The sequence below is a fragment of the Aulonocara stuartgranti genome (genome assembly GCF_965226115.1).
Source record: "Aulonocara stuartgranti genome assembly, chromosome: 10".
Classification (NCBI taxonomy): domain Eukaryota; kingdom Metazoa; phylum Chordata; class Actinopteri; order Cichliformes; family Cichlidae; genus Aulonocara; species Aulonocara stuartgranti.
This window is the reverse complement of record NC_138946.1, coordinates 14,978,287-14,999,018: the sequence shown is the minus strand read 5'-3', so window position 1 is coordinate 14,999,018 and position 20,732 is coordinate 14,978,287. Positions and strand designations below refer to the sequence as shown.

The window sequence follows — 20,732 nt, the reverse complement described above, 5'->3', positions numbered from 1 at the left end:
AGCCGTGAGTTGGTGATTGTTTTTGAAGACGCTGTGACAGAAAGCCCCATGGGGGAATCTCCACACAGCACATCTGAGACTTTCACTTTCTGTCCACAGGCATTTTGCGCGTGCGCGGTTCAGTATGCGTTTGTATGTGAGTGCATGGTGCTGCTTTCATCTGTGAGTCTGAAGGTACTGATGGTGTATGTGGGCAGTGTGGAGGACCTGAAATTAAATGGCAGCGGTGCAAACACATTGTAAAGGTGCACAGATCCACTCACTAGCATAAGGCGAGTTGGCTGCAGAGCCATTGAGGAAAGTGGGCGAGCCTCCCAGGTTGGTCATGCCGGTGTTGTTGGCGTAGCCATTCATGGTGCTGGTGACTGAGGTGTAACTGGTCTGCTGAGGTGTGGAGCTGGGCACATAACCGTGGGGTGACACACTACTGCTGCTGCGCACAAAACCTGCTGGAAATACGGAAAAAGGACTGAAGTGATGCTAATTAAAATAATTTATAATACACATCTCCACACACGGGAAGTTTCAATTTAGCATTTTCCTGGTTGCAGAACAGAACTCCACAGAAAGTGGAACAGTGGAAGCATGGAGTGTGTGGACATTGAAGATTTCCAGGGCTTCCAGTGTAGCCAAAGAACAGACTTCCCGTTCCATGTATTGTTCTTTTTTTATAAATTAAAATTTAAAATAGTGAATAAACAAAACTAAATTGGCAATGGGCCTGAGGTAGAATTTCAGAAAATGAAACCCCTCTTTTGCTTTGCACAGTGATTTTTTGTCCTTGCCAAGAGGAAGATTGACATGGTTTGGACATGTGCAGAGGAGGGAAAGTGGATATAATGGACATAGGATGTTGAATATGGAGTTGCCAGGCAGGAAGAAAAGAGGAAGACCTCAGAGGAGGTTTGTGGATGTAGTGACATGCAGAGGTTTGGTGTGACAGAGGAGGATGCTTGGGATGATCCACTGTGGTGACCTCTAAATGGAGCAGCCTAAAGAGGAAGAAGATGTAGCTGAAGCCTGTTTAAACATGATTGGTCAGTAGGTCAGGTAGCTCCAAACAGAGACCAGAGATTTTGAGTCTTGCCTTCAGATTCTGTATATAAATATATATAATAAATATATATGTTTATAGAGATTAAATACTATGGGATGGCTGATAAAGAAACAAATATCCTGCCTTTGATTTAAAACCAAAAATTACAAAGTTCCCTGTAAACCAATTTTAAACATGTCCCTGCAAATATGTAATAAAATGAGCTCATATGGTGTTTTTAGGCTGCGCTGTAGCGATGTTAAGTATTTAATGGCAATTACTAAACAGCATGATGACAAATTCTTACCCTGATTGGCTTGTGAGGGTTCGGATACGTTGACGGACAGCTGCCCGGTGAAAGAGTTGACTCCCATCATGCCACTGTGAGTTGAACTGGAAAGCTGGGTGTGACCTCGAGGAACGCTGTAAAGAGCTTCTGCGATGTCTGCTGCACGTTTGAGGATGATCTCCTGCAGGAAGAAGAAAGCGCTTTAGAATAAACACAATGGCAAAGTACTGATTTCCCTCTTTCCATGCGGTGTGTGCATGTGTACCTGGTTATTATGAGGCAAACCATAGAGGGCTTCCACCAGGTCTGCTGCTCTCTTCAGAATGACCTCCTGACACAAAGAGAGAGAAAAGTTGAAGACAGCAGCACGTATTACAGTTAATCACCTGTAACTGTCTCCTTCTTTCTACTTACATTTCCTTAAGAGACGGAAAGTATGAAAAACTTTGAATCCATAAAGTAAAATTGAGCTTCACACACCTGAAGGCACACCCATAATTTCCACTTATAATAGTTGCTAAATGATACACATGTGCATTCCCTTTCCCCTTACTTCACATCCATTTTACCATCTACTCACGATAAACAAATTGCTCCTCAGTCCTTTTAAAGGCAGATTACCTGCTGTCAAGTCAAGTGCTTTTATGTGCCTGTGCATCTTAATGACATCTTAAGGTGACAGGTATTTAAAATATACTCTGAAGTCAATCTAAAGTGCTGCAGGCTCTTCTGCTGTGCATCTCTGTTCAAAATAGACCACAGTGTGAGTAGTTTTGGTCTCGTGCTGCTCTATTTGTTTAACAGGCCAGGTGACCAATAAAGCCAGATTAAGCTAGTTTTCATTCACATTTTCTGGATCTTGTGATGGAAAGTGCAATCAGTTATTTGAGGATTTGATGCCTTCCCCTCCCCCACTTGTTCATGTCAGTCCTCCCCACACCCTCCCCTTCTTCTGCTTTCCTGGTCCAGCTTCAAGTGTTTCTCCTCCACTTCCTTTTTGCCATTTTGCACACATGCTGGGAATCGTCTCCTCCGTCTTCCACTCTGTTTTGCTCTTTTGCCAAGCCTCTTTATTGTTTCTCCTTGCTTCCTCACCCGCCCGCCCTCTTGGTTTCTTCCTCTTTCTCTCTGCGCCCACCCCGGGGTCTAAGGTGTCTTGTTTAACAGTTAATGTGTTGTCGTTTCCACAGCGTGAGGCTGCCCGGTGACAGAGAGAAAATTACTCTGTGCTTCACAGTATTAACCTGCACCGTGTGACACGCTCACACACGTACTTACAGTTGGCTGCATGTGTGCTCTCCTGCGAGTTTGTGCCTGGTGGAACATATTGCCTCTCCATCAGTGTGTGTCTGTGTGTGCGTGTGTGAGGTCACAGAGCCAGTCAGCAGTTTTAGTGTGCCTGTCCACGGTGCTAAATTCAATCTCTTACACATTATTATGGTCTGGCTGCCTCTCTGTTAACCTCTCATTATTAGACTGGTGAGCTGAGACACACACACACACACGCACGCACGCACGCACGCACGCACGCACGCACACACACACACACACACACACACACACACAGAAATCTGATCCTGACTGTTCGAGTGGTTCCAGTAAGGCCAGTAGCTGATAAACGGGAAGGAAAGATGATCCTCTGGTAACATCATCATTATCAGGTCTGCAGGCTTTGGCTGCTACGTGATTCAAGTGTCTGGAATCGATGCACTCTGAATACTTTGTTCATATTTAGACGCACACATACATCACCTAATTAATCTTTCAGGTTGTGCTTGTCCGTAAATAGGAAAGTATGTTCGTCAGATTACCTCCTGGCTAATACAGATAAGTAACACTTCCAGCTACGTTTAGCTGACGTGAATGAGACTTAACGGGTTGTCAAAAAGCCCAACGATCCAGTTTTGACGTCCTATGGGCCTCGACAGCCTGCAGCCGCTTCAGAAACTAGGTAAAAAGTTCAAATTTGCTTAAAAAGTTGCACATGTCTAAATATTCCAGGTTTCCGTTTAAAAACTGCTCATCTGGTGATTTACATGTAAAAGTTTAGGTACAGAGAGTGGACTTTATTACTTATTTCCATAATCCTGTCCAAGTTTAGATGTTTGCATGGATGTTTTTGACATGCAAATCACCAAATCAAAACTCACTGGGGTGTTTTTGGATCAACCACCTCCTTCGTGTTTCTGCCCATCAACTGCTGTCTCGGCTTACTGCGGATAATGATGAATTATGACAAGTGATGGAAACCATCTCTGAAATGTTTACTTGTTAACCATGAATCCTTTTGTTTACTTTAATTGCTGCAATAAAGTCCAATTTTACAGCTTTTTATCTCTGCTTGATTCTTTCTTGATCATGTCACATTTCATCTATTGTCAGGTATTAATGGAATATATACCTGACAAGCACTCATTTGTCATTTCAATTTTGTGCGTTTGTGTTTTGTCACTTTTCCAACTCAACATTGGATCGAATAAAGGATGCAAGTCCTTGATTGAGTTTATATAACTGCTTCTCCAGACTTTTGTAACCTTTAGCATAATCTATTCCTGTCTGTTTCGGGTAAAAATGCAGACAAACAGTTCGTCTGCCAGACTCACAGAGAGAGAGAGAGAGGCGGGAGGTGAGCTAAAGGGAAGGCAGATCTGCTGGCAAAGAGAAAGAATAACAGGAGGTGTCTAGGTGCTTTTACTGTCTGAGTTATGACCAGCACTAATGCGATAACCATACATTACACACACACGCAGACACACACATGTTGTATGCATTAGGACCAGGAAATGCTGAGCCGAGTCTCTGCGGGGTCAGATGTGTGTGTAACGTGCGTGTGCCAGGCCGGCACAGACACGGCACACACATGACTTATTCCTCCCTAATGCTGGCACATTAGCTGCCCGATCCGCTTCTAATGCGCCATTAGGGATGCCGTACATGCAGGGTCACACCTCGCAGTGAGATGATGTCATACTTTACATGTGGACTCACGGGAGATATCAGGTCCGATCACACACAGATACAGAGGTACTGACGTGTTTCTTCTCTTGCTAAAAACGCTGCCAGATAGTGTTAGTACTTGAGGCTTCAGATTTTATTTCTTCTCATGGGTGGTGAGGTGGTGTCAACAAAGATATGTGTGACACACACACGGATTTAGAGTAGTTTCAAATATGTGTTCATGCATCACCACAGTTACTCATAATGGTGATGCTGATGACATGACCTCAGTTATGTACGACATCATCAAAAGGAGTTGCATAGCAATGTCAGCTGAGTGAGTCACCAGAGGAAGTCACCACTCTTACAAGGGTGACACATACTGGTCAACCTTTAAAACCATGAACACCCAAAACCTGAACTTAAGGAAAAGAGAGAGACGTGTCTGTGTCGAATGATCCAACAAAAGGAAAATATGCTTCCCAAATAACCGTTTACCAAGAAAAGAAATGTGTGAACTGCACCAATTCACTTCCATTACGACACTGAAGCATCACCTGTTCATGTCTCTACCTTATAACATATACCACCATCATTGAGGTGACTGTTGTTGTGATTTGGCTCTAAGTAAGACTGAATTGAAGTGAATTTGTGGACTTGACTTTTGAAGCCTCGAGTTGAGCGTCGCGTCACACCATGAGGGAGGAAGAGGCAGAAACACTGCATTCTCGGGTCCACCCTAAAGCAAACCCAGACTTATCATCTTTTTTACTCTAGCAGGGAGGATAATTTTCAAAATGAACTTAATGAAACTTAATAGAAAAGTTTTTACTGAGGTAAAACATCGAGTGAGGACTGAGCAATCACTCACACAGATGACGAGCAGTGGGTGGGTGATGTGCACATGCAAAATTTGGCCCTTGATTTTACAAAATGTATCTTTACCCCAGATAAGAAGCAAGATTATTATCTGAACAAATATAACCTTAAAATGGCGATCTGATGGGGAATTCTCATAACTATTCTTCAGGTTTTATGAATTAAAACCAGGTTAATGTTAAAAACGATGGAAACCACTATAGAAAAGTCGCTGACTTTTCAAAATAAAATGACACTCGTGATGTTGAAAACACAGCCTACTGTATGTGTCTTCAGGCGTAACGGTCCATATGTGCGTCGCTGTGTACAGAAAGTGTACGTGCACGTACATATGGCTGGATGTTGAAGAGATCACAGTGACACAAACTGGCAGCTGAATATTGCTGTGTGTTTGTGTGTGTGTGTGTGTGTGTGTTTGTGTGTGTGTAGCCAACAAAATCCCCTGAATGTTCACTGAACAATTATCGAATCGGCTGTCCACTGGTAATCCTCTCACACACTCCACTGCCCCGCCTGTTTGTCTGTCCGTCTGTCCGTCTGTCTTCTTTTTAGGCCTGGAAACAAACTCCTATAACTTCGATAAATGGGCTGATCGATTCTCAGGATGAGCAGCCAAGACTGTGGTGTGTGTACACGTGTGTGTGTCTGCATGTGTGTGGCTCTGGCGCCAACCGAAACACCCCCACTATATTCCATCGCCCAAACTTATTTCGCTCACCTGCTCACATGCACATACTCGCCATCATTATAACCATTTTCATATTGTTCTCTTATGTATCCAGCATCGCACTAACAGATAAGACAAATCCCCATGCAGTCCCTCCCTCTCTCTCTCTCTCCCTCTCTCTTTGGTGAGCAGCAATAATGAAGTCTCAGTTTGATCGACCACACGGCTACAAAATGATGAATTACCCAGCGACGGCCACACACATGCATCACACGCACAAAGACACACTCACACACAGAAGCAGATACAAGCATGTGCGATGAACCTTGATCTAAAGTGGGAGCACTGACGGTATAACACAGTTAATAACAAAGAAAGTACAGACTGTATTCAAATAAAGTCTGGCTTTAAAAGCTTTCTGTCATCAGAATGATCTCTTTCTTTTTTTTGTAAATTGGCTCCACAGTGCTGTAAGCCTCAGAGAAATGCATGAACAGAGGTGAGGGGGAGATGGGATTGTACACTTGTTTTTCTCAGACTTTTGTCAATCATTGTCTAATTTCAAAAGTGATCTGAACTCATTTGCCATGTTTTTCACCCTTTACCCTGTGCCTGAAGAAACTGTGACATGTCCCTTGGTGAACAGACGCTTATTATCTTAAACCTCACTTCTCATGCTCCCGAAGAACTTCATCTTGATCTCACCATGACTGAAAATCTCTGGGAGATGCTTCATGTTTGGCTTTGATTAATTCTTTATCATCTGTTGCTTCAGTGTGACACCTGATCAATGCATGGCATTACTTTGGTTGCTCTGATTGTAGCTTTATATAAAAATATTTTCCATGGCTTCAATAATGAGCCTGACCAGTTTTGATGGGAGTAAAAAAATAAAATAAAATGAAATAAAAAAAACAGGCCAAGAAAAAAATACTTTATAGTGCTTTGGGGTCAGATGTGATAATATTTGGTTCTAAAGGTATTTATGGATACATTTATTTGCTCGGCGTGCTCATTTGTTTTTTTTTTAACTGACAAACTTAAGCCAAAAAATGAAAATATGTCAACTAAGGCCGAGATAAGGCAAGATTGTTCAACTCCCCCTTTAAATATTTCACTTTTCATCACTTTTCTCATGAAGAGTTTTTTGGATTAAGGAATGCACACCTGCTATGTGCAAGAAGAAGAAACAGAAGAAAAAACTTAATTAGCATCCAGTGTTGCCAGTTAGTTAAGTGGCAATTTTGTCACATTACCAGCATATTTTGCAGAAAGCTTCAACTCAAACACAGCAGATTTTTCAGTGTGGTCTAAGTTTATTATTCCCCCCCTTTTCGATTTCATGTGAAACACAACAAAACAAGCTGGAAGCATTATGTATTACATGTTAGCAGGGCGTGTCTCTTGCTCACAAATTAAGCAGAAAGTCCGATTATGCTTGAAAAAGTGAGTCAGTCACTTCTCTGACTCAGCCTTTACCAGAAGCTCCTACTAACATCACTTATGGTATTGCACGCTTCAGGTTGCGAACCTCATTTCCTGCACAGATTTTTCTGCAGCACTTATTGCATTTATAGTAAGCTGAAACAGGACAGGCCTGCTCAGAAAAGCTTTTAAAAGAGTTAAATCTTCTCTGATGGGCTGGCTTCATTCCTCATATCCATCCCTGACTGCGATAACTTTTTGCACAATGTATGCTGTATTTATGTTAAGCCTTAAAAATGCAAAACACATTTTCAATCTGCCCAGTGCAACACAACAAACAACAAATGGACCATAGGTAATGAGTTACACTGAACTATCTTAGAATTGCCTGCATACGCAGACCATTAAAGAGGTGCCTGTTTAACCAGTGCAAAAATATACTGAAATTAACTGTTCCTATTCTTGAGAAGTATTGAACCATTGGCGTCATGGACCAGGAGAGTGACTCACAACTCACAACAGTGAGCTGCATAATATCCCATTGTTTGGGTTGTAAATTGATTTAAATGTATTCTTTAAAGCAGTGACTTGAAAAACTTGTCCAAATAACAATCATACTACTATATCACCCATGATTAAATGGTTAAGACAAAATGTTGATGGTCATACCCCTACAGCTGCGATCCATCCTCAGACAAGACTATGAATATTTGTGCACGGTGAATATAGTATAGGTTTGAGTAGGGAAATAGCATGGTTATGGGATAAAGCGAAGATAGAGTTAGGCGCCAATGTTAAGAACAGATTGTTGCTACCGTAGATTACATGGACAAAAGTACTGGGCTGCACCTCTTAGATCCTACATCTGAATTACATTTAATTTTAGATGTTTTTCGGTCCATTGTCACTGCTGTATAAAATCAAGCATGTTCTAAAGAGCTCACTGAGTTTCAGAGTGGTACTGTAGTAGGATGCCACCAATGCAACAAGTCAGTTTGGGAAGTTTCCACAGAAACTCAGACACAAAGTGACAGACCGGGTAAAGTTACAGAGTGGGGCTGCTGAGTGCTGAGCTCCAGTGCATAAAAACTGCTAACGCTCTGCTGATTCAAAAGCTGATAAGCTACAAACCCCCTTCAGCATTAAAATCAGCACAAATAACGTGGTCTAGGAGCTTCATGACATGGGTTTCCATGTTCGAGCAGCTCCTGGGGGTGTTATCACCAAACTAAAGCAGAACTTTTAGGAGAAAGTCTTTCCACTTGGCAGTCATCTTAAAAAGCCCCTGGGGAGTTATCAGCAACAAGGACAAACTTTTATCTCATTGAAAAAGGAGATAGCTACAACTTTAATCTTAATGATCAGTTATATCAAAATGCATGTATGGAACTATTGCTGATATCTGAGAAAAGTTACTGACTTTGCCACAAATAAGGTTTTAAAAGTTTTCCCGCCTTAAAGGTCACATTTTGTACTGTACATGTGACCATTTTTTTTTTTTTACTATTTTACACCTTAATTTATGGCGCAGATATTATCTGTGTCTCTGGCTCATCTCAGCAGAGCACTGTAAACCTTAAGAATAAGAAAAAATGATAATTACACTCAGCTACATGTTCACTATGACATCCAGGACCCCATCCAGGGTGGCTGTAGAGCAGGCTGTAGGTAGTAGAGCAGGTCACCTACTATAAAGAAGGTTGATGTTTTGATCCTCATCATCTCATTTCTAAATTTGACCGTACTGTAGGTTTATTAGCTTTTAAGCAACAGTGAGCTCATTACTGTTTACCATAAGTGAAAGCAACAAATCCACCAGTTATGTTTATTGCGTAACGTATTGAACACGTTCCCACGGTGATGGTGGACATTACATCTGATTGATAACACATGTGGTTGATCCAGGGTGTCACCATGACCGTGATGACACAGCTGTATCACCACATCCATCACATCGTGACCAGCGCCCACTCTTTGATGATGTCACAGCAAAGACAGCCAATCATGGACTAGTTCCAGCAGGAATGGCGAACCAATCAACAGCAGCTGTTTACAAGGGCATGACCTCTGCCTTCACAGATACACAATTTCAGACTTGAAACAGGTCGACTTGTGAACACACACACACACACACACACACACACACACACACACACACACACACACACACTTTGAGAGAAGTCATCCTGCATGTACAGAGCAAGATGACAGAGTTTGGTATCAAAGCGGAGCTCATCGTTTGGTGCTAATTGTTTACATCTGCTGAACCTTTAAACACGCTGCTTGATCTCCAGCTGATAAACAAATAATCAGATATGACTCTCTGATCTGGAAGAGACTCAAGCACTCACCCTGTAAATGTGGAGCTAAGAAACTGACACACAAAGGGTTCACAAAGAGGTAAAAGAACAGCCCACAGGAGATTTAAAAACACATATTCTCGTCAGAAATATAAAAAACAAGCATATACAAAGCAAATAAAATATAAGCACAAAGTTCTTTCATTCACATCTTTGTAAAGCTACAGTTTCTGTCCTTTTTGAAATATCCCTAAACAAAAGACAAGTTCTTGTTTTATTCTAAGTCCAACAAGCTGTGGTACAAATGGGCAAGTTGTGAATGTGAACTGTTTCGGTACCTTTGGCAGCCTCTCAGGGTCACCAGGGTGCCGAGGAATGACCTTCTGTAGCCTCTGGAAGCCGTAGTCGATGGTAGGTTCGTTTAACGCTGGAGAGGACAAAGAGAAACAGAAACAGAGGGAATAAGTAATATGGAAATTTCCTGAGAACAACTGGAAACACTCCATCTCCAGTGTTGACATCATGCTGCACTTGTGGGTGTAGCTGGAAAGTTTTCTGACATAAACCCATAACTCAATAACTGGGAGTTTAAATCTTTCAACTTTGCACCTGCATTGAGTGTTTATTCAGCCAATCAGTGGCTACAGAAACAAGCTGTGGACACAACTCTAAATCACTACCTGTTAAATTCATGCTGCAAGCTTGTCAGCACAAAGTGCCACTTTACACATTATATTTGTGTCCATCTAAATCCATCTTTCAGGCTAGACCTCCACCAACTCCTGCTGGATATTACAGGCTCACTTTAATATGTCCATCACTTAGCTGCTAACAGGAGGGGAAAGCACTTTATGGCTCTTTATTACCTTCAAATTTCACGACTGGATCTTACCACTACTGTACGGAGGAGGAGGATGCTTTTTTCAGATTTCAGGTTTTTTTTGGTGCAGGAGTCTCTTTGGAACTGATTCAACCAAGCGACAGCCAACGACCTCCATCAACCCTCACCAACAAGTCAGGGAAAACAGATTTTTATCCCTAGCTACTGGAGGCTAAAAGGGGTGCCCCAACTAGTCTTTAGGCCTTAGACTTGGTTTGCTAAAAATAAAATACTCATCTGGTAAAGGCAGACCTAATTCATTTTAGCCCTCAGATAGATATTGTGGGTCTCTGTAGCTACTTGCTTCTGTATATGTTCCTGAAGGGAGTCTCAGAGACAGGTAGTATTTATCTATTTTACTCTAAATTATGTGATAGACATGCAAGTCATGTAACTCATATCTTAATATAAAAACACAGATTGCATCCTTTAAAAAGCACTTTACCACAATCCCAAAGGCTTCCTGTCACAACAACAACAATATTGTAGCTTCTTTACCACATTTTTTTTATAGGCTACACATGTATGATAAGATTTTCCATCAGCCTTTCACTTCTTGTTCCACCATCTGCTGTTTCTAGAAATGTCAGCTTTGCTTTTTTCCATGTGCTTTTAACCACTTTTACGGTCTGAAGCAATTTTGCTGATTTGCAGCAAAATCCCACTGGTGTCATATATTGTAAAATGTACAACTAGGGACTGGTCATGAACCTTGAGAGATAAAAACAGAGCTCACTCTCACCTCTTGCTTTAAGTCATCAGGAAGATGACTTTCCTACAAGATTTACATTTAGCAGAATATGTCTGTGTGTTTCTTGGGGGCAAAGTCAGACAATAAACTCATATTTGTGTAAATTAATGGTGATTTACGATAAACCAAAAATTCAAAGGCCTTCCCATTCATCGCCTCAACCTCCTAGTAGTTCAGCGGATAAATGATAAGTCAAAAGATGCTATCCTTTTCTCAAAAACAACAAGTTAGAGTAGCACCTTTAATGCTCTTGTTGCCGGTGCTCAGCCTGAGCGCGCATAAACAGACAGAATCACAACATCTATGGCAATCAGCACGGGGAGATCTCACTAGAGAGGAGAGAGGATGACATCTCATTTTGTGACATTTTGTTCCCAAGGAACATGCTGGTATCAAGAAGCGTTTTTTTGGGGGGTTTTCTGGCAAAACTGGGTTGGAAAATAATGAACCTGCTCAGCATGAGCCAACAGAAGCCTGGAAGTTAGAGATGAGGGCTTGTGACTGAAAGGTCGGCAGTTCAAAATCGGGCTGGGAAACTGTAACTGAGAAAAATACATCTCTCAGCAACTACTGTGGATATTCTCCCGAAGCAGAACGCTGTTAAATGTTGAATGCTTGACTTCAGATTTTAAATTTATAAAACTTGAAGAAAGCCTAGCTGTTAAGAAAACGTGATGAATTAAAGCTGAATTGTGTTTCTTCAGATGCATGTAAGAGAACAAAAACAGGCCAAACAGACCTGTTTCTTTTATGCCTTTATTCTACACTCTGGGCATCACATGGGACTATAACGTCACTGAGTAGCAACATCAAATTCAAGTTTAAGATCACCGGTCACTTTATCAGACACACTAATATCAGGTATGACTCCCTTGTGTCTTCTGAACTGCTTTAAGTCTTCACGGCACAGATTTAACAAGGTGCTGGAAACATTTCTGAGAGATTTTGGTCCATATTGACATGACAGCATCAAACAGTTGCTGCAGTTTCATCCATGATTTCAATCTCCCTGTTCCATCACATCCCAAAGGTGTTTTACTGGATTGAAATCTGTTGACCGTGAATGCCATTTGAGTACAGTCAACTTATTATTATATTCAAGAAAGTAGTTTGAGATGTTTTGAACTTTGCAACATGGCGTGCTATTGTGCAAAGAAAAAGCCATCTGAAGATGGGTACACTGTGGTCATAAAGGGATGGACATGAGGCTGTGACAATGCTCAGTTGTCATAGTGTCCCCTAAGCCTTTACATTACCACAGCTGCCATGAACAGCTAAACTTCAGCAGGTCGTCTTGACCACATCTACAATCCTTAAGGCATTAAGGTGCTTCCATGTGTTTGGCTGATCAGATATTTACTTTAATGAGCAATTGAACATATGTCCCTGATGGCAGTGAGTATATTTCTGCACCACTATTTGAGACATCTACAGTTGCCTTGCATAGTTTTAGCTTTATTTATTAAGGTTTTACCTCTGCAGAGCTACATAAATATAATCTACAATAAATACATACATACCTTAAAACATAACCATTAACTCTGGGGAGGCGGCCCAGTCTAACTGATATTACACTGCCATTATTAATGGTAGCAGACCTGATAGAGTGCAGGCGGTTAATGCAAATATGTGCAGAGATGGATAAACCTGGTGCAGTCGCTAATGGTGTCAAAAGCACTTGTATGATAATAACACTGCAGGTGTATAATCTAAAGGGTTTTAAAGAGCGTTTAGTGTTCACTTTAATGTCCCAATTACAGCCCTCTGCAGTCTTTACACAATCAATATGTCACTCAAGTAGAGACATGAAAGCTCTGTCAGTCAGGATGACAGCTTTAAAGGATTTTCTGTGTTTATTTATATGTGCTGAACATGTGTCTTCACCCCATTTTTCGACCCATGTATGCTTAAGTTGAGTTAAAGAATAAGTGTAGAAAAAAAGACAAAGACAAATGGACACATGAATGGATGCACAGTAGGTGTGGGCTGCAGAGGGTGTGTCTGCACGTGTGTGATGTCCAAGTGTGCAGCTGCAGTGATATCGGGTACTTTCCACATCCAGCACTATTAAATTAGTTGCAGCTGAATATCTTGTGTTGTTTTCTAGTTTCTGTGTGTGTGTGTGTGTGTGTTTTAGATATATGTCTGTTTTATTATCACATCACACCCAAGTTTCTGGTTTCTGTTATGTCCTGAACCGCAATTTGTTAGCAAGATAACTTCATAAATTGCAGAGCTATAAAAACACCAGATGTTAAACTGTCATGGACAGTACTTCTCCCTGCTCCAAGGAAAGTTTTTGGACAAATTATGATTTTTAAGATCCACATAGGATAATTATGTGAACATGATGGAGTGGTCTGGAAGGAAGTAGGTCAAGGAGGAGCAGAAGAGCAAGAAGAAATGAAAGCAGAAAAGAATAGAATCAGGTGAGAGGTGGCGAAAGGAGTGAAGAGAGCTTGTGTTCAAGCAATAAAAACAAACAAAGCCGAAAACTAAACTTAGTCATAGTTGAGAAAAACAAAAATTAGAAAAACAGCTGCCTAACAGTCAGCGGGATATCAACTGCCAAAATTAACTGCCAGTGTCAGATCCACGCTCCCTGTACATCTCTAGAGACGATGCCAACTGTAATATCACACACACACACACACACACACACACACACACACACACACACACACACACACACACACATTCATGTACAAATATACAAAAGCATGACTTTGAGCGGTTTCAGTACCTTAGGCCTCAAGTATCTCCAACTGACTCTTTATTAATAGAACTAAATGTTTTTTTAAGGTGGGAATGTTTGCGTATTTATGGATTTGCGTAGTTACATGTACAGTTTGTGTGAATTTTGAAGCAAAAAGTTCAGGTTTCCCAAAAGATTTAGCAGTTTCTTAATGCACAGAAGCAACAACATCAAATCAAATCAAATCAAATCACTTTTATTGTCACATCACATGTGCAGGTACATTGGTACAGCACATGTGAGTGAAATTCTTGTGTGCGAGCTTCACAAGCAACAGAGTTGTGCAAAATACAATAATGATCACCCAACAGAACTCACTCCAGTGGTTACACATCAGCTATAAAAGGCATTAGTAGTATCAGATTAGGTTCACTTACCATAGAAATGCTGACAACTACAATCAGTTGGGGGGTCTCCAGATGCCAGTTTTGACATAAGGACATAGAGTACAGTGGTGTGAAAAAGTATTTGCCTTCTTCATGGCTTCTTAGTTTTTTGCATATTTTTCACACTTACTGGGTAACTGGGTAAATGCAAAATGACGTTTTTAAATGATGATTTCACTTATTAAGGGAAAAAAGTTATCCAAGCTTACCTGTCCCTGTGTGAAAACATAACTGCCCCTTAAGGCTATTAATTGGTTGTGCCAACCTTAGCAACAAGAACTGCAATCAAGTGTTTGCAAAAACTGGCAATGAGTGTTTCAAGTTGCTGTGGAGGGGTTTTGGCCCGCTCTTCTTAACAGAATTGTTTTAATTCATCCACACTCAAAGATATCCGAGTAGGAATGACCTGTTTAAGGTCAGACCACAGCACTAGATTTAAGTCCAGGCTTTGACTAAGCCACTGCAGAACCTTTATTTAGTTTTTTGAGGTGTTCAGAGGCGGACTTGCTGGTGGGTATCAGATTATTGTCCTGCTGTGTAATGTAAGTGTGTTTCAGTTTAAGGGCAAGAACTGATGGCTAGACATTCACCTTCAGGGTTTTTTGGTAGAGCAGAATTCATGGTTCCATCTTTTATGGCAAGTCTTCTACACCCTGAAGCAAGTGAGACCTGCAGGTCTTTAGATGTTTTTTTAGGTTCTTTTGTGACCTCCTGGATAAGTTGTTGATGCGCTCTTGGAGTGACTTCGGCAGGCCGGCCACTCCTGGGAAGTTTCATCGTTCCAAGTTTTCTCCATTTGTGGATAATGGCTCTGACTGGAGTCCCAAAGACTTAGAACTCGCTAGTAACCCTTTCCAGACTAATACATGCCACTGACTTTGTTTCTCAGTTGTTTCTTTACATTGTTGCATGATGTGTTGGTCTTTGAGAGGAGATCACCTTTCGGCGCTTTTCCCTTTCTGCTTGGTTTATTATTTGTTTAATGTTCAAATTTGTCAACAATATCTGAAAATGTGATAAATATGGAAAAAGGAATCAGGAAGGGGGCAAATACATTTCATAGCACCGTGTTAATCCAATGATATGAGTTGTGTCAATGATGAGTCTAAAAAAAGATAAACAGCTTCAAGACGGTGGACGATTTGGTGACACTGAAGCTTGAACCTGTTTCATCTCGACAAATCCTGCCACCCTTCTGCCTGTGAAATCATCACTGCATGACTCCCTCCTCTCCCCTCCTCCTACTCTCTTCCGCTTCACCTCCTTCCTTTTTTCTTAACTACACCTTCTGCCACTTTTATCCGTCCATCCATTCTTCCACCGCCCCTCCATCCTCCAGCCTAGTTCTTCCTCCAGAGTCCAGAGCTGCCATCAGATCAATACTCATTGAAGTTTCATGAGGACAGGCCATCCACTCCTGTTTCACAATAAAATGTGAACAGAGGAGGGAGACAGAAGAGAAGACGTGGGGGTGGTGTATGTCTAGGATTTCTCATGTGCATTTATTGTAAAATGGCGATGTTTTTCTAGTTATCTTTGGGTGGTGTTGAAACAAAAGAATGTGCAGAAAGAGGAAAAACAATGGGGTAAAGAGCAGGAGGGGAGGGAAGCGAGTGAAATTGGGTGGGTGAAAGGACAGAGGGGACTGATGTAAAAGGAGAAAAAGAAGAAGAAAAGGAGGAGGAGAAGAGGAGGTGTGGTGATATTGATTCTCTGGCCAGCCAGCAGTTCAATACCACTGAATTATTGCTTCATTCTTCTCCTTATGAGATGAGATCTCTTTCTCCCGAGCTCGTCTTCTCTCTGTGACTTTCCGTGTGTTTGTATATGTGTCTATGTACGATGAGTGTATCTGCATGTGTGTATCAGTATATGTGATCCACTTATGAGCGGATCGATACTTTACAATCTGGTTTTAAAAATCCACCTTTCTTCCTATGCACCCCCCCCCCCCCCCCCCCCTTTTATGCATCTCCAGCTTTCTGTTTTTAATCTCTCTATTTCTCACTTCTCCCGTCTCCAAGCGAGGTTGTTTGGAAAAGTGAAGAAAAAAAGTGTAAAATTGTCACCATTTTTCAAATTTCTCTAAAAGTTTCTGAGCTTTCTGAGTTTTTTTTTTCTTCAGCTGTTGATAATAAATCAGCTCTTTATACGAGTGTGTGTCCACACATGCGTTCATAATGCCAGCATTTATTGATTGTCACTTTGTACCTTTGTGTGTTTATAGTTTATGGTGTGTGATGTCGAGAATGTTAATTTTTCCCATCGGGCAGATGAGGCAGCCATACGGCACCATGTGTGCATGTAGGGTGTGTGTGTGTTTGTATGTGTGTGCGTGTGTTTGTATGTGTGTGCGTGTGTTTGTATGTGTGTGCGTGTGTGTGTGTGTATACATATGTGGTAGACCATCTGTTTACCAGACTAGTCACCATCTTTCCCTCATATCACTCTGATTTACAATTACTTTAAACTCCTGCCCCTGTTTGAAAGTGTGTGTGGTAAGTTGTGTAAGACATGACCCCATGTAAGTGTGGCTTTGCGTGCGTTTTTACGTGTGGTGTGTGCGTGCGCGTTTTTTTGCACATGTGTGCTCGTGAGTATGTTTAATTGCGCAGCCCTTACACCCAGAGGCAACCACAGCTTAAGCGCTGAAAAACCACCACAGCCAATCAGCTTTCACCACCCTGACCTTTCACCAGTGACTTCTAGCAAGGAGTCAACCTCGAGGCGGGATCAGGCAACCGCACTAACGGATCGCGTTTCCTGGGTCACATGTTGAAGCCATTAGCCAATCGCAAGGTCACGAGTGGGTCATCTGCGCCCAATAGGAGCAGCAGTTAGATGCCAGACGGACCAATTACCAGCCGGCTAGCCTCAGGGTCACAAAGATGTTGCGTCTGAAGAACACTGAAGCAAGCTGGAGATCTTTTACAAAGGAACTACCTTTAAAAGAAACTCACATCGCCTGACATTTTACTCCTCAAAATTTTGTACAGCCATCATCTAACAAAATCCTGATTGTGGGTCTGCCATTTAAGCTTATAATTGCTGCTTTTTTTTTGTGGTGATAGCTGCGATTTCACACAGAAGCCCATTTTTCTTAAATTGTACAATCCCGACTGGTTTAAAGCAGTGAAGTGCTTGCATTTGTCCTTCCTTTTTCAGTTACTTCCCTAATACTGTTCTTCCTCTATGACTTTTTGTTGGGCATTATCATGGAATACACATCGAGCTTAATTTAATCAAATAAAGCACGCAAAGCTGAAATGCAGACTTCATCACTTTCTTCTCACCTCTTGAGCAGGAAATATTAGAGATTTTATGTACTTGTCCCCAAGAGTAAAACTCACATTTATTCATTGTAAGTTTTTTTTCCATCTTCATTGATCATGTTTAAATCCTCCTGTAATGTTGGCGTCATTAAATGTCTCCAAGACTCCAAGAATTTCTATGGCAGCTACAATTCCCCCCCCTGTCTGTGAATCTGTGAATGACGTCATCGTTATGGTGTGATGGAGCCATGTTGAGCGGATCAATACCAGACATCACATCACCTCCATCCATTTCCACATGTATGTGCAAAGTAACACACACACGCATGCTTTCTCTCCTTTTCCTGCACTACTCCGTTTAGCAGGAAAATGCTCACTCAAAGTCAACAATCCGGTCAGAAACGTGTGTGTTTGTGTGTGTGCGTTTAATGTGCGTTAGTAAACTGGGTGTTCTGGATGATTTCACTAATAGTTTCAGTATGGAGGGCTATAAAGAGCAGACTGTTTAATTGTAGCTGGTTTTAACGAGCCTCTGATTATGGCAACATTCTAACGAGTGTGGGTCGTTAATGTTGACTAATCTACAGTCATTAGTTCAACACTGTCTGGCCTGAGAGTGAACTACAACTCATAGATGTTATTCACACACACACACACACACACACACGCACATTCAGACACAGTCTCTCTGAAACATGTACAAACACACAAATGCACATACAAAAGCTTATATATGCAAACACACCTTTTCACTAACCTACAATGACAAATTAGACAGTTTTCATATTAGAAGAAGAAAAACATATTTTAATTAAGACAATACAGTAAATTGTATGTGTGTGTAACTGTGTTCTTTGAACCTACCTGTGTATATGAACCTCCCTGGTGTGCCTTTGCAGAACTGTTTAGACTTGTAAGACAGAGTGACCTCTACAACCCCAGGGATGTGTCTGGGAGGCGTCTGCACCCGGATGGCATGTGGTGTAATCAGCTAGAAAAGCAAGGAACAGAGTACCAAGAGTCAAATCACCCGAAGAATCAAGAAGAATGAAGTATTAAACATCGGGACACCACAGCACCTTTAGTTCTTAATGTTGTGCAGCTAGGTTTTCTCTATTCATGAAAAATATCTCCACTGATAAAAAAAAAAAAAAGATGTTTCCTTTAAATCTAGTAATTCAGTCGCAGATTTAAATAAACCTGCATACTGAAGCTTTGCTCTAAACTTTATTTTAGTTGTTGGGTTGGAGATTGATCGCTTGTTAATGATGTGAAATTGATCTCTAGCTGACCTGGTTTTATATTTGAATTTAATGCATTTTTGCATTAGTCTGAATTTGAAGGTGGCATTTGGAGCAAAACCACTGATTCCTTTTTTCATTATTAGCTAAGATTTAAAATGAGTCATAGAGTCGTCATCAGCAAGTGTGAGCACCTCTATAAAAGCAGAGGTTTTGGCAGGTTTACTGGTCCGGAGCGTTCAGGTGTGTGTTAACACAATGCCACAATCTTGCCAGGAGTGGTCTCAGCAAAGTCACCCCAAGGTCAGACCATGCAATGCTTGGGAAATTGTGAAAGTGCGCCCAAGACTCTACAGCCCTCAGTTAGCATGTTAAATGTTGAAGTTCACAACAACATGATCAGAAAAACACACAGAAAAAGAAATAAAAAGTGTGGCTTGTTTGCCTCTTTCTAAAAGCCTCTGTCTAAAAAGAACATGGCAACATGGCTTAGGTTTACAAAGTTGCATCTGAACAAACCACAAGACTTCTGGAACAATGTCCCTTAGACCGACAAGACCATAATGGAGATGTTTGGCCATAATGCAGAAATACCAACTGTCAAACACAGTAGTGCAGGGGTGATGACTTGGGCTTTTCTTGCAGCCACAGGACCTGGACACCTTACAATCATTGAGTCGACCACGAACTCCTCTGTATACCAAACGTTCTAGAGCAGCGGTCCCCAATCCCCGGGCCTCAGACCGGTACCGGTCCGTGAGTCGCTTGGTACCGGGCCGCGAGAGTTGAGGCTCAGGTGTGAAATGTATGGTTTTCAGGGTTTTTATCGGTTTTCAGCGTTATTTTGTTATCGTTTTTATCGTTAACTCGGTTTTCCTTGGTCTTTTCACGTGTGTTATGAATAAATCTTCTTTTTTCGGTACCGGTACTAGTTTTATTTTGTTGTATTTATCCGCGACACCTTAAAGGCCGGTCCGTGAAAATATTGTCGGGCATAAACCAGTCCGTGGCGCAAAAAAGGTTGGGGACCGCTGTTCTAGAGTAAGATGTGGGGACATTCGTCCAACAGCTAAGTTTTGGCCCAGTTGGGTCATGCAACAGAACAATGATGGGGGTGGCAAAATGGTGCATTAGTTATGTATGTGAAGGTTCTCAGTCATCCACGTCATCGTAGTCAAAGGAGCTTGCAAAGAAAAGCGTCTGGACTTCTTTAAGTAGCTTGAAGACGTTTCACCTCTCATCCGAGAAGCTTCTTCAGTTCTAAGGTCAAATGGTGGAGAGTCCCAGATATAACCTAGTGGGAGTAACCCCCCACAGAGGGACAAAAGGACCCCCTGATGATCCTCTAATCGCCTGAGCCAAGGTGTGAAACTGGGTGTGGGCCCCAATCAGCCAGAGTTTCGGGTGTGTTCATTGTGAAACCTGGCCCCACCTTATCATGCGAATTCCTGAGGTCAGATGGCCCAGGATGTGAGTGGGCGTTAAGGCGTCTGGGAAGGGATCTCAAAACTGGATTATAGATGGCAGAGAGTTGGTGTCGTAAACCCCCGCCTCTGTTCAAAGATGGTCGCTCACAGTGGACATAGATGGCTTCTTTCACTCCTCTTTCAAACCATCTGTCCTCTCTGTCCAAAATGTGAACATTGGCATCCTCGAAAGAGTGTCCTTTATCCTTAAGATGCAGATGGACTGCTGAGTCTTGTCCTGTGGAGGTGGCTCTTCTGTGTTGTGCCATGCGCTTGTGAAGTGGTGCATTAGTTAGCACCCTCACTTCACAGCAAGAAAGGCTTGGATTTGAGTGCACATGATGTGGCCTTTCCATGTGGAGTTTGCATACTCTGGGTTTTCCCACAGTCCAAAGACATGCATGTTACATAAACGGGTGATTCTAAACCAGGGGTGGGCAATTCCAGG

At 41.8% G+C, this 20,732-nt stretch overlaps 1 protein-coding gene across 5 annotated transcripts in view; it reads right to left on the bottom strand.

Annotated features, from left to right (window-relative positions):
- LOC309715940 (transcription factor COE1) overlaps positions 1–20,732 on the bottom strand; it is a 92,124-nt gene that overhangs the window by 9,422 nt on the left and 61,970 nt on the right. For 4 of the 5 annotated variants that reach the window (XM_082549455.1, XM_082549456.1, XM_082549458.1 and 1 more), the window contains exons 10-14: positions 18,442–18,568; positions 9,872–9,960; positions 1,591–1,656; positions 1,344–1,506; positions 264–449 (exon numbers count right to left, since the gene is read on the bottom strand). In XM_082549455.1, coding sequence (XP_082405581.1) covers positions 264–449; positions 1,344–1,506; positions 1,591–1,656; positions 9,872–9,960; positions 18,442–18,568 — 631 coding nt within the window. The remainder of the gene's footprint in view (positions 1–263; positions 450–1,343; positions 1,507–1,590; positions 1,657–9,871; positions 9,961–18,441; positions 18,569–20,732) is intronic. The other variant, XM_082549457.1, reaches the window with a different exon arrangement.